Source organism: Engraulis encrasicolus, chromosome 9, assembly GCF_034702125.1.
Source record: "Engraulis encrasicolus isolate BLACKSEA-1 chromosome 9, IST_EnEncr_1.0, whole genome shotgun sequence".
NCBI classification, from domain to species: Eukaryota; Metazoa; Chordata; class Actinopteri; order Clupeiformes; family Engraulidae; genus Engraulis; species Engraulis encrasicolus.
Window position 1 is genome coordinate 21,171,280 of NC_085865.1, and position 14,757 is coordinate 21,186,036.

At 45.1% G+C, this 14,757-nt stretch overlaps 1 protein-coding gene across 3 annotated transcripts in view; it reads left to right on the forward strand.

The window, feature by feature from the left end:
* The window catches only part of arhgap28 (Rho GTPase activating protein 28), a 44,704-nt gene that overhangs the window by 4,380 nt on the left and 25,567 nt on the right, over positions 1-14,757 (forward strand). Inside the window, exon 1 of one of the 3 annotated variants that reach the window (XM_063206750.1) lies at positions 10,533-10,754. The exons of 1 other annotated variant lie outside the window; for it this stretch is intronic. Coding sequence is in view for 1 of the 2 variants with exons in the window: in XM_063206749.1 (XP_063062819.1) it covers positions 12,295-12,311 (17 nt within the window). In the remaining variant the exon portion in view is untranslated. Of the gene's footprint in view, positions 1-10,532; positions 10,755-12,136; positions 12,312-14,757 lie in introns of those variants that run through there. One more of the 3 variants, XM_063206749.1, reaches the window with a different exon arrangement.

Genomic DNA, 14,757 nt, shown 5'->3' on the forward strand with positions numbered 1-14,757 from the left:
TTTTTTCCCCCAATTTTTTCAATCAATTTTTTCAGGAATTGGCAAAACTTTTTTTTTTTGGCGTTACGCCCTTAAACGTCAACCACCCAGGTACTGTGCGCTTCTTTTATCTTGTGTTCAAGTGTGTGTTTTAACCATCTTACTGTACTGTGGAAGTTACTGTACAGTGTACAGTACACATGGGTTATTTTGGGGTTGGGGCAGGATTACCTTCTACACCCCCCCACCCCCACCCCACTCATCTACAGTACCCACCTACCCATCCTCCATCCCTCTCCCTCACTGGGCCCACCCCCCACCCAAATACACCCACATCCCCTACCTCCTGAACACCCCCTACTCTACCCAAATACAGCACCCACCCATCTCACCCACCCATCTCACCCCCACTGCCCCCTATCCCTCCATTGAGGCTTGTCCCCGTACACACAAAAGCTAGCACAGGTGCTCCGGTGTCCGCCACTGAATGCGGCTTTTGTGGCGGGCGAAGGACAGCGATCCACCGGCTATTGAACGGCTGTGTGCTCATTAGCGCTATCAATGACTTCTGGATGCTTCTGCACAAAGCCACTTCCACAATAGCAAGCCAGGCAGCCAGGCAGCCAGGCGAAGGGGAACGAGAGGCGAGGGGGGGGGGGGGGGGGGGCTCGCGTGCTGTAATTCTGTACTGTATGTACAGTAGCTGTGGCTGTTGTTTGCAGCTACTGGAAAGCCTAGTCATCAATGAAAACAGTGGGTTCATCTCGCCAATGTATTAAATTGTATTGTTTAAGTTACGTTATCACACAACGCCTCTTCCATAATAGCAGGATAGCTAGGTGAAGGGGGAGGGGAAGGGGGGGAGACTGTAGTATGTACAGTAGTAGCCTACCTTTGCCTCTTGCGGCCACTGCCACAGTCATGCTTATCAGTGCATCAGTGTTTTCTTTGCTCATGTATTAAATTGCATTGTGCGTTGTATTTTCATTATGTTTAAGTATAGTATGTTGAGGATATTTGTGACTACGGTAGTTCCTGCAAAGTGCATCAGTGTTTTCTTTGCTCATATATTAAATTGTTTTGTGCACTGCAGTGTATTTTCATTATGTTTAAGTATAGTATGTTGAGGATATTTGTGACTACGGTAGTTCCTGCAAGGTTTTGAAAAGGTGTATATATGTGTTTTTTGTGAAGATAAGGTGCACAGTGGTTGTGTGCAACAACTGGAAAGCCCAGTCATGCATAGTGAAAAAACATTGGGATTACATTAGGAAATTAGTTGCATTCATATTATTTGAGTTGACAAACTTTCTTTGACTCTGCCTTTGTAAAAAGTCACTGTCTTTTATTATAGGCCTATAAAAACTATAAGATGATCAATGCTTCTCATAATACTTAGAAATGTTGGGTACAGTATTTTTTTGTTGAAAGAGGCATTATTTTTAAACTGAGATTTTTCTCATCAAGACTGTGTGTGTGTGTGCGTGCGTGCGTGTGTGCGTATTTGTGTGCTATAACTTAGTGTCTGTTTGCAGAAGGCCCAGACATGCCTGTCAGTGGGAAAAAATATACATTATACTGTCTTAATGTGTCATATTTATTTTTGATTTACGACCAGCTCTCTGAATGTTTCATTGTCCTTAATCCAGCTATTCGTCATGCCTTGACCCAGATGTGCTGTATGTCAGTGCTTTCATAGCCAGGGTTGCCAAGTTTGTGCGGTTTCCTGACCATATGTGGGTAAAAAAAGACATTGAAGGTGTTTTTTTCCATATAAGACCATTAGAAATCAATAACATTTATTTCAAATTGTGGCAGGATTTTGTGCCTGTTTTTAAGCTTGCATCGAGCATATTAGGCTGGAAATGTCCTGTAACATCTGGCAACCCTTATCATTGCATGTCAGTTCATATGCATGGGGGAAGTTGGTGTGACAATAAAAAATTAGGATGAAATGCGAAGGAGGTGGAACTGTATGCTGGGATAATGCCTGTCAGATTTTATATTGTCTTCACTTGTGAAGATGTGATGTGTGACTGACAACCTTCAATTACTCAGGCATTGCTCTTTTGTTGCTGAGTGCTTGAATGATACACACACACACACACACACACACACACACACACACACACACACACACACACACACACACACACACACACACACACACACACAAGGGTGTCGTTTAGGTGGGTAAAGTGTGACTGAGTCACCAGGGCTCCATGTATATAAGGGGCCCACACACTGTCCGATTTGTGAAAATGTATGGCTAGGGAGCTGATTGTACATAGGGCCCAACATTTGTTGCTACGCCCCTGCACACACACACACACACACACACACACACACACACACACACACACACACACACACACACACACACACACACACACACACACACACACACACACACACACACACACGGCTTTGACTTTGTGACATGCTTTCTCTGAGCCTTTGTGTTGTGTTGCTGGACAGCTACATTTTTACTGTCAGGTGAATGTCAATTCAAGAAAGAGAGGCTGGACGGAGCACATTTTTGCCTGGAGTAAACTAAAAGCATCTGCCTGCAGGTTCAATAAAAGCTCTAAAGATCATTGCCAAGGCCCAGGCATTAGGTGAACTGCATAGTATCCCAAACCTTACCTTGTCACATTTCGTAGGATGTGTTTTCAGTTTCAGTTCAGTGTAATTTGGAAGGATTGGACTTTCTGAAAAATGTAAATGATACATAGTAAAAAGCCTGAGTCACTTACAGTACAGTACAATGCGTGTTCATGTTTAACATTTTTATGTGTGATGCAAATTCATGAGTCAGATCATGGTATGTTAACATGGGAAGCATAGTAGACATAACAGACATTTTTTCTTCTAATTAGACCGCAAGCAATAGCAGTTGAAAATGAATAGAAAAAGAATAGTACTCAGGTGTGTTGGCACTCGGAGAGACGGATGTTGATGACTTCACAGGAATAGCTTGAATGTGGAAATATCTCATTGTGTTTTTCCAACCATGTAGTTCATCCACATTCCACGTGGCTCAGCGTGACTGTAGGCACGAGCCGCAGAGACACTCTGAGGACGCTGCAGGGATTGGTCACAGTAAAACGCTTTGACTGCTGAGAAGGTAGAACTGTGGGAGTTAGCAGGTTACTTTAAGCTTTGTGCAGTGGAGAGGAGACATGCCCAGGTAATTAAACTATCATGTTGGCCTTTTGTCTGTCTGCCATGCTAATGTAGACAGTAGCCAGGGCCGCTTATTGCAAAGTATTGAGTGTTGAAGTGTCCCGCCAGATAAGGTAAACACTGGCTGTCATCTGGGGGCTGACTGTGTGTGTGTGTGTGTGTGTGTGTGTGTGTGTGTGTGTGTGTGTGTGTGTGTGTGTGTGTGTGTGTGTGTGTGTGTGTGTGTGTGTGTGTGTGTGTGTGTGTGTGTGTGTGTGTGTGTGTGTGTGTGTGTGTGTGTGTGCACGTGTGCTTGTGTGTGTGTGTGTGTGTGTGTGTGTGTGTGTGTGTGTGTGTGTGTGTGTGTGTGTCTGTGCACGTGTGCTTGTGTGTGTGTGTGTGTGTGTGTGTGTGTGTGTGTGTGTGCACGTGTGCTTGTGTGTGTGTGTGTGTGTGTGAGCGTGTGTGTGTTGGCCTGTTGAATAGTGAATGTGTGTTGGGGCTATTTATTGAATAGTCCAGAATTTTCATGAGCAAGAGAATGCATGCTGCCTGTTTGAAAACAGTAGACTTCACTCTGTAGTGTAAAATGTGTAAACATTTGGTGTGATTCCATTATAACACTGCTCTAAGTTGGTGGACCACTTCGCTCCACAATGCTCCCTTCGTTACACATCAACAGGACTGGTATGCAGTGGTATCACTTGTTCGTGATCTTGCACTTTACTACTGCATGAGTTTAACTTACTTCACTGTGTATGGCGTTTCCCATTTTTTTTCCATTTCTGAATTCCTAGAGGAAGATCAATAATTAACAACACATTAAATAACCAAACAAAGGCAGGGGTGCCTGAATGGTTGAGTGTTTTAAGTTAGTGAGCAACTGTGCTTCTTGTGTTTGACAGTAAAGCAGAGACTAAGAGATTGTAGGTGTTTGTATTCAGATGGGAAATGACTTCTACTATGTAGTGTGTGTGGTTACAGCTTGCACAAAAGAGTCTTCGTTGTATATTAGGACTAGCTCTAGTCTTTCAACATCTATGAGTTCTGAGAAAGGATATGATTTTCTAATTGACAAATTTGTCTATTTTCAAAAGATGTGGAGAACGATTGGTTGTCGTCTCCAATTCAGCTTTCAGCACATTCCACATGAACTGTGATGTAATGTTGTTATTGTCAACATTTCTGGTAAGTGTGGGGCACTGACATCAAGAAGGAAAAAAACGAACAGCATGCACGCATGGACCATGTCATCATTTGCAATATGGTTACTTATGTTAAGTAGGGCTGTGTTCAAAAGATCGATCCGCGATCCGATATTGATTCACGTTCGAAAAATACGATATCGATCCAAAACTTTGTGAATCGATCTTTTGCGGAGGACCATCCCTATATTCTCAACCGCGTCGGGTAGCTCTCTTCAACATACACACTCATGCACAAATACACACGGGGCTTTTCCTGGCAGTAGTAGATCCCATTTCCCATATGTTTTTATAGGCATTTTACAGTACATGTTGACATTTCATAGGATTCTATGCATAAATGGGTTTAAGTGACAATCGAACAATACAATAGATCGATATTGAATCAAATCGGATTGAATCGTGGATCGAATCGAATCGTGGCCCTCTGGATCGAAATCGAATCGATCCAGGAAATTTGGATCGATTCCCAGCCCTAATGTTAAGTGATGCAATGGCAAGGAGCCACACATGTATTTGCACCTCTATGATTCAATAAACGTCACCTTATATACACCTTTTTTCATTGCACATACAGTATATTATAGGTGAAGTCTGAGGAAAGAGTTAAAACGGGGCTGAGCAGTGCAAACTGGAGTAAACAAGAGACAAGTAGCTGTGTAAGGGACAGTTTGGTTATTTTGGCTCGAATCAGTGTGATAAGAGCCGCATACCAAGCCCCATGAGATTGATTGTCTTTCTAAATGTCTGCTCAGAAACGGGCCGTGTAAGCTAAAACTGTCTTGTTGTTGGTAAGGTAACGACGGTAACAAAGCGATATCAGGTGTTATCAGTTATTCACCAACTGAAAATGTAGTTGTACTGTATGACCAAATGCACAAAGTTAATGGCACTCACCAGCTAATGTTAATGTCTTTTCTGGACTGTCGTATATTTGTGTTATAGTAACTGTTAGTAGTTAGTAGTAGTAACTGTTTGTAGTTATTGTCACTGTTGCATTCAGTTGTTAGATGGCCAGGTAACATGATCAATTTAAGTCTACTCAATTGAACTCAACTGCTCTGGACAAGTCCCACCACAAATCCTCAGATCTTTCCTGATGCAACTCTACAGAGGCTCGCAATACAAATTCATTTAAAAAAGAAAACGGGCATTTTCTTTATTTAGATGGGACCGTATGAGATAAGGAAGTGAGTGAGTGAGTTGGAGAGAGAGATGGGGGGAGGATCGGCAAATGACCCGGGCCGGAATCAAACCCGGGTCACCGGCGTAGTAATCCAGTGCCTTACCATTAGGCCACGGCAGGGTCCTCCTATCATTTTAAATGATCATGCATAGTACTGCTGCCAGGTAGGTACAGTAAGAGACATTACGTTATGTATGATATTATGTACTATAGACCTATTTAGATACATTGTTTACCTTGCCTTTTGGGGTGATCCAAGTTATTTTTTAAAGGGTTAGTCAAGTGGAAGATTTCTGTTTCTCACATATTTGGCTGAGTACTGTACTGTGTTGTTGACTGTAAAGGAGGCTGTTTTTACGTTCACTCGTTGGCTAAAAAGATGTGTGAGTGTGTGTGAGAAAGTGTGTGTCTCCAATGGGGATTACCTTCCTGTCCTTGTTATCTTTGCTAGCCTTGTGATAGGCCTCCATAAGGGTGGCTCGACTAAGTGCTTTTCCAAAGCAGCACTCATTCCCCTTCAGTTCATCAGCTCACATGAAAGCAAAACCTTCCCTATATCTTTTTCATTATCCAATAACAACTTGTTGTTGTGCATCGTCGGCATCCATCTCCCTGCCTTCTCCAATCGATGACTTATTACCATTGTGTAACCCGAGTCGTAAATCACCCAGGCCCTTATTTGACACACGCCAGGCTCCCGCTATCACTTAAAACCAAAACAGGAAGTATCCGAAGCGGCCTACTTCCTCTCCGTAATTTTATCAGGAGCTGCCGGGGCTCATTTTCTCGCTGTGAGCTCGTGCTGCTGTGTGTGCATTAAGGGGCGCTCTGGCTCTCCGTTTCGAAAAATACACTTGACGTGACTCATCGACAACAGAGGCAAGCAAGCGAGCCTCCCACTTGATGCGTCAGAGAATGTTTGGAAGTTCTGTCCTCAAGGGGGCGTAATGTGGTGGCCATTATAGCTGTGCATGATGTCCACTGACGCCCCCACTCATATATGCTATGTAATGAGGACCCAAGTCTCTCTCCCCCCCCCCCCGCATCTCCCTTGGCCCAGGACAACTGACCCCTTTTATCCCACTCCTGTCAGCTTCCCTGTTGTGCATTACGGATGAGGCAATGATGGGCCAGGCCACTGATAAGACAACAACAGCAACAACAAGGACAGTGGACAAAGAGTGTCACTGTTATGGCAAAGCGGGTGACTTTACAGCACGTGAGTCGACCGACGGGTCACAGTTCGAAAATACCCCAGCTCTACTGTGATAAATGGTAGTTACTCACCACTGCCTGACGAACCCACCGCAAGCCTCTTTGTCATGCCATGCAAAGCAGATACAGTCAGGGCCTCAAACAGGGCCCGGGGCAGTCATCTGAAAGCCCCCCACCCCTCCTCTTCCTCAATGCATACAATGTAATGGGGGCCTATTTCTACCTCCCCATCTACCTGGGCCCGGGACAATGGGCCCCTTTGCCACGCCATGTCACCTCCCTTGGATACAGTATATGCATCTATCATGGTTAAAGCCTTGTGTTTGGCCTACATCGTCACCATTAAAGCCCACAGCTGCCTTATTCTCTGACGGCTCTCAGTGTCACTTAGTCACCACATTCATCTGCTTCAGCAGCACATGGCATTGAGACACATCTTAATCAGCTGAGTGAAACAAATACTGTAGTGCCAACACACGTCTTTCTTTCTTTCTTTCTTTCTTTCTTTCTTTCTTTCTTTCTTTCTTTCTTTCTTTCTTTCTTTCTTTCTTTCTTTCTTTCTTTCTTTCTTTCTTTCTTTCTTTCTTCTTTCTTTCTTTCTTTCTTTCTTTCTTTCTTTCTTTCTTTCTTTCTTTCTTTCTTTCTTTCTTTCTTTCTTTCATCTCTCTCTCTCTCTCTCTCTCTCTCTCTCTCTCTCTCTCTCCCGTTTTGTGTGTTGTATTGATTGCCTGGGGAGGAAGTTCTTATTGCTAATGCATACACGTTGCTTTTTATGGAAGTTAGCTAGGGCTTGGGTGGAGTGATGGAGAGGGAGAGACCCAGGAGGGGAGACTAAAGGGAGATGCAGAGAGAGTGAGATGATGAGGGAGAGGTGGAGTGAGTGAGTGAGAGAGAGAGTGATAGAGAGAGAAGATGAAGTAGAGACGAAGAGAGAGAGAGGTAGAGACGGAGAGAGAGAGAGAGAGAGGGGGCGATGGAGGAGATGCGGAAAGAGGGAAGGAAAGAAAAGAAAGAGAGATGGCCCTGGCGTAATTGCGGCAGCCTCAAATGCAGATGAGTGGGGATGGCCTCTGGCCTGTCGGCTGGCCGCAGGCTAAAAATAGCAGCCCTGCGTGGGACCTGTGACCAGAGCATTGTAGCGGACAAGTGGTCACTCGACAAGGAACCTTTTGTTTATGTCTGGAGAAGGGGGATATGGGATGAAGGTGGGATGCCCAATGACTCACATTCGCCACAAATCCCACACAGAAGGAGCCTCAAGATTGTTAAGATGGTTGGGTGTTAATATCGGTGTGTAGTTTAAAAAAAATACAATTGTACTTGTACTTGTACGTGCTGCAATTTTTTTGTGTATGGGTGTGGGTCGGGTCATTTGGTTTATACAGTGTTCCATTGTGTCCTCTCTGGGAGCGGGATTTTTTTTTTGGTGTGCTGAAATGCCAGATGTCTTCTCCTGTTCAGTCTCGTTGAGTAATTGGGTGCAATATGCTTTCTGACACACTTAACTTTCTTTCCTGCCTGTCTCAAGTCTCACGGGCAAATTTCAGTTTTGGAAGGACACACACACACACAGAAAGAAAAAAGCCCTCTCTCAATCTCAATGCAGCTGAGTCAACATTTTTCAGGATGAGCTACGGTCAGCAGTCTGGCACCCAGCCTTCTCCCTCTCAACCGCCACTCATGCATATGCCCATTTTAATCAATAGCAAAATGGAAAATGTTTTAGTCGATTGACTTAGAGTGGCCTGTTGGCATGGTTTGCCCAGGCAGGGCATATTTTCTGAAGGACACATCCAGTTTTTTGTGTTTTTTTTTCTCCAATGCCACATGTCAAATGTCTACAGAGTCCAGAAAAAGTCATGTTGGCAAATATTTTAATACCTCACTTTTGTGTTCTCTTACAATAATAGGGAACACATATGGGGTACTAAAAATCTTTACCAATATGTCTCTATGGATGATGCCAGAGGATGTACGATCAATAAGGTACTATGTTGTGTGCAAACTCTCCAAAACCAATTGACCAACTGACCGATTGACTGACCAACAACTGTGTAAGTTGCTGCACATGACTAAAAAAAACCCTTATTATTATTATTCTTAAAAGTCACTGCCTTGGCCCCCACCAGAGCGTTCGGAGGTGTTTGCATTCTTGGAGGAATTAGGTCATGATTTGGAGCGGTCCCTCTAGATTCTGCTCGTATTACAGCGGCCAGCTTCGCCTTCTCCAAGCCCCGTACACATACACATGTTTCCAGTTTAGCTGCCACCACCACTGACCTACATATGTTTGCTTCATGGGCCTGGAACGCCATCCAGGCAGGCAGGCAGGCAGGCAGCCTTTTGCCTTGCCAAGACCCCCAAAACATAACTCGCACTCACCACCCCCAGGAAGAGAAACATCACTAGTCACTTGTCTCATGGGTTTTACCCCCCACCACAACACACACACACACACACACACACACACACACACACACACACACACACACACACACACACACACACACACACACACACACACACACACACACACACACACACACACACACACACACAGCAGTCACGCTTACTTTTTCTGCTTTCTTACATTCTGATTGCCATCTCCTGGGTTATTTTGTGTGGGGATCTGTGGCCAAATCCATCATACACATGCCAAAAGCAAGTCTGTTTCCAATTTCAGACAAAAGCCCTGTTGCGCTCTGTGTGTACTGACTCGTTTCTTTCAAGAATAAATCACAGTCCTGCCAAATATTAAAGGGTCATGTTTTTTGGGGGGAATGAGGACAGAGGTGTGTGCAGTAAGAATTGTGATATCTACCCTGCTCCAAAACCCAGGAGTGAAATAATTTAGCATAATGCAGCGCTGTTGCTTACATTACCAAAGCGGTGTTGCCAAACTGGATTTTGTTTTCACGTTTGTGTTTATGAGGAACCTGCATGTGGTTTTAGGTTTTGATGTGAGGGTTAGATGAGGTGATTGTTTGGATAGCAGTAGAAGGAGGAAGGGAGAAAGAAAATAGGAGAAAGGGAGGGAGAGAGAGAGGGGGGGTGAGAGAGAAAGAAAGAAAAAGAGAGAAGTGAGTGAGCAGTGAGGTGAATGTTTTTGGTGATTAAGGCACATCTGGTTCGAGTTTTCCCAAATTAGTCTCCCTTTTCAGAGCGGTCGGCCCCCCTCCAGCACCTTTTTACCCCCACGAAGCAAGCTCATGAGGGGTCCAGCATGCGCAAGAGATGGAGAGATAGAGAAAAAGAGAGAGAAAGGGATGTAGAGAAACGTGAGGATGTAGAGCAACAGAGACAATGAATGTTATATCAAGGTCGGCTGGTTAAAGACAGAAATAGGAAATGTACGGTGAAGGATGAAAGACAAAGAGGCTGGAAAGGACAAATGAGGAGAGGGGGATAGAGAGAGAGAAAGAGAGAAATAGAATCATGATGAGGGGAGTGAGAGAGGGTATAGCAGAGGGGCAGGGAGGGAAAAGAGAAACAGATGAGGGAGAGCAGATGGGAGGAGGGAGAGAGAGAGTGCTGGACATTTGCCTTGCGCTGCATGTGCTGTGTGTGCGTGTGTGTGTGTGTGAGTGCATGTGTGAGTGTGCATGGTAGTGTGTACAAGAGAGAAGCTTGTGTTGCCTCCTGCGGCGAGGGGTGTGTGTGTGTGTGTATGTGTGTGTGTGTGGTGAGGGCTGTGTGGCTGTGTGGTAGAGGTATGTGGGAGGAGAGATGAGATGAGATGAGTCTGGGTTTCCACACACGGCTCTTGAGCTGGCCAGAGGATATCCTGAGATTTGGGGGGCAGTCAGCCTCTGCTCTCTTTCTCCCTCTCTCTCTCCCTCTCTCTCTCCATCTCCATCTCTCTCTATCCCCCTCTTTCTCTCTCCCTCTCTCGCGGACTTTGTTTATACTGTGGGCACCTCTTGGAGATCTCGACAGAGACGGAGCATAGGCGCTGTTGGCCTTTCCTTTCCTCGCTGCTTCCCGGACGAATGAAGTGTTGAAAGGTAATCCAGGCTTTTCTTATTATTCAGCTTCACACAAACTAGTGAGAGTGTCTGCAGCGAGCTATGCAGTGAGGCTGAGGACCAAGGGCTGAGCAAGGCGGTATCAGTTTCACTTCAGCAGCCTGATGGAGAGAGCCTGCAATGAGTTTATCTCAATGGACATGCTCGCCACTTTTCTTTGTTATGGAAAGTATTGAGTAAGTGGTGCACACTTGGAGCGATTGATCTTTCTATGAATCGCGTTTTTCCCCATTGATGGGGAAATGGAGTACTTCTTTTCATGAATCTGCTGGTTTTGGGCATCGTAGTAGAATGAGCATGTCAGTGAATGCTTTTTATTAGTTGTCGTCTATTGTGTGAGGCACCATATTTTCTGTTCTGCAAGACCTCCAAATGCTTTGTGTGTATGAATTCCGAAATGTGCTTGCGTAAAAGCTTGTCATTTACAGTGTTCATGTGCAGTGCTCTGTTTTTATGCTGATGAAAGCACTTGGTCCAGTGAACTGTATATTTTCTGTTCTGCAATGACTCACAGGAAGCTTGGCTTCAAAGCAAGTGCATAGCACCAGAGTGTGGTCATTTCTTTCTTTCTTTCTTTCTTTCTTTCTTTCTTTCTTTCTTTCTTTCTTTCTTTCTTTCTTTCTTTCGCTCTTTCTTTCTTTCGCTCTTTCTTTCGCTCTTTCTTTCGCTCTTTCGCTCTTTCACGCTTTCTTTCTTTCAATTTTTCTTTCTTTTACTCTTCTCTTTCTCTTTCTTCTCTCTCATTAGCTCTTTCTTTCTCCCTCTCTCTATTCTCTCTGTCTTCCCCCCTCCTTCTCTCCTCTTTCTCCTCTGTCCCCTCTCCCTTTCTCTCTGCCTGCTCTTATGTGCTGATTCTTAAAATAAGCACAAATGTCTTTTTCTCTCAAAGGACCATTTATCATTGCGCCCTAGCCTACAAAGACTCAGAAAGTGTGTCATATGCACAAGTTTCTGTGTACAGACGATAAGCTCTCTCTGTCCTTACTGCCTTACTGCTTTCCTTCAAGGGCTATTGGTTATTAAGTAAGTCATGCCATACACACACACACACACACACACACACACACACACACACACACACACACACACACACACACACACACACACACACACACACACACACACACACACACACACCTTTATTTTATCAGTTATGAGTCACAATTTTAGTGCACCCAGGTATATCTCCTCATACCACACGTGTGTCCATGTGTGTGTAACTTTCTGTAATGCAAACCACCCGGGGTGATTAAAACAAAAGGAATCGGTGCGACTGTGCCCTCCCCCTTTTTCTTCAGTGACGTGTGGCTATATTTGGTTTCTGCTCACATTACCTGTGTGTTCATTCGAAAGAAGGACGGGCATGTGGAAGCATGCTCACAAGATTTGTTGTTTGTGTGTTATTATTTTCTTGTTAAACACAAACTTTTCTCGTTAAACAATTGATTCAAGTCCTGTTGGAAGGTACTTATTTTGGCTGGATTTTGACTGTTGGATAGTTTCCCACCTAGACGCCTGAATGAAACCACTTGTGGGGTAAGTGTGTGTGTGTGTGTGTGTGTGTGTGTGTGTGTGTGTGTGTGTGTCTGTCTGTCTGTCTGTCTGTCTGTCTGTCTGTCTGTCTGTCTGTCTGTGTCTGTCTGTCTGTCTGTCTGTCTGTCTGTCTGTCTGTCTGTGGCTGTCTGTCTGTCTGTCTGTGGCTGTCTGTGTATGGGTGCGTTGTATGCGGAGGCAGTTCTTCTGCTTGTGGCCCCTTGCCTATTGGGCGTGTGTGCGTGTATGAAGGTGGGGGGGGCCCTTGTGGCCCTTAGCTTACAGCTGCAGTGTAGCTGAGGTGCTCTTTGTCTTTGCGGGTCTCTTTTAGGATATCTGACTGTCATTATGGTGCGCAGAGGGGTCAGACAACACCGCTGATGTTGATTAGATTAGGACTGCTTTTGCCCACATACACAGACTGCTTGGGGGTGTATTCTGCTTGTGACCCCTTGCCTGGTGTGTGTGTGTGTGTGTGTGTGTGTGTGTGTGTGTGTGTGTGTGGCCATGGGTATTAGAAACAGGATGTGAGGTCATCACACAGAACTGGTTTCGCTCATCCTGGCATTCTAAGATAAGATACAGTGTGTGTGGGTGTTGTTGCCAAGTGTGTGTGTGTGTGTGTGTGTGTGTGTGTGTGTGTGTGTGTGTGTGTGTGTGAAAGAGAGAGAGAGAAGGAATAAGAGCGAGAGAGAAGGAAGAAGGGAAAAGATGTGTGCACCAAGACGGCCCTATAAACGACTGCGCTGTTTAAACTGTCTCGTCAGCTGACAGGCTGTTTCAGTATCACGGCAAACAGTTGACTATCAAATGTTTGTTTTGTCAGACAAATATGGTATCACATAATCATAATCCGCCTTCACAAATGCACCTGGTCTTCCAGATAATTGTCTTGTCTTGTCATGTATTGTTTGATATTGAGGAATATGTCAACAGTGTCCGTTTCAATCCTATTTCTCGTTCTAAGGAATGGTAGGTACACAGTAATTCACGAGAACGTAGCGGTTGGGAGAAGCACACCATCCACTGTTTGCTTTGTCAGACAAGTAGGATATTAAACAGCACATGTAATCATAATCCACCTTCATCAAAGCGCCTCTATAACTGAGAAGTGTGCACATGTTTGTTTTCATGGAACATGTCAACAGTTCCCAGTTTAAATCATGTTGCATATTCTGAGGAAAGGTATAAGGAAATGCAAGGGAAAAAACAATATTGCGTGAGGACCTGGATGTGTGGAGGAGTGCGTTTCTCTCGTGCCTCCCCTGCCCGTCTCTCTTCCCTCCTCTTCTCTTGCCTGCCACACTTTATCTTTTCGGAGCCTGGCTGGGCTGGCAGAGTCTCTCCATGCTCTCCCTGGGGGACAAGAGGCCATTAAAACAAAGTTCCGCTCTTAACACAATCCTCTCCTCCCAGAATGCATCGGGCCTAATCAATAACATCCCCTTAAGTGACGAGGGCCTTCGTTCTTCGCTTCCTGGCACTGAGACAGAGTAACGCTATAGCCTCTCTCTCTCTCTCTCTCTCTCTCTCTCTCTCTCTCTCTCTCTCTCTCTTTCTCTCCACGTTACCGAATGAGACCTGCTGTGATGTGGCCTTAACACTTTCCTAAACAGATGCTACGTACCCAATACCAATATCCACTAGCCTTCACCCCAACATTATAGGGTGTTTTGGGTGAGCACAAGTGCCTCATCAGCTGTGCTCTCTAGCTATAGCTGCAGCAGCTGTGTGTCAGATCACTTTACAGAATGGGGGAAACCCTCTTAACCTCCGCGCCACCCGCTTATTCAAGTCCACTCACCCCCACCGGCTGCCCGCAGAGAGATAAGGCTACTGAGAGGCCAGCACTGCTCCACTCCTCCTCCTCCTCTTCCTCTTTCTCTTTCTTTCCTCACCTCCTCCTCCTTTCCTCATGCAACATGGATGTTTAACAGGGAGTCCTTGACCCCCAAGGGGGTTGTAGAGCTACTGGTCTACCAGTTTGTTTTTATTAGTTTTTAAAAGAAAACATGAATGCTGTGCGTTAAAAACACAAGTGCTGCACGTGTAGAATGTTAAGGGGTATTACGACTTATGTATTAAGCATCCTTGAGGAAGACCTCTTCTATTCTAAACACCGGCTCGGCTCCTCCTCCTCATTGTGTACATTGTAGTCCAGCTGATCTTGGGGCTAGCATTCGCATTCCCGCTAACCTCTAGCCAGCCCAGACGCTGCACTCTCTGGTCACCGTGGCGATAAACAGACCACATGAAGGTGACTCTGGCCGCTCGGCTCAGTCATAAATCTGCCCAGAAATGAAAGGCAAAGGGGGCCTGTGATGTCACCAGGGCTTCCTTGTAATTAGAGGGCTATAATTGGAGACAGGCGGCCTCTGGCAACTCCAGTGTGGGAAAAAGGGAGAGGGATGGACAAGAGAAGACAAGCGGTTACTGCTTATCACTGCCT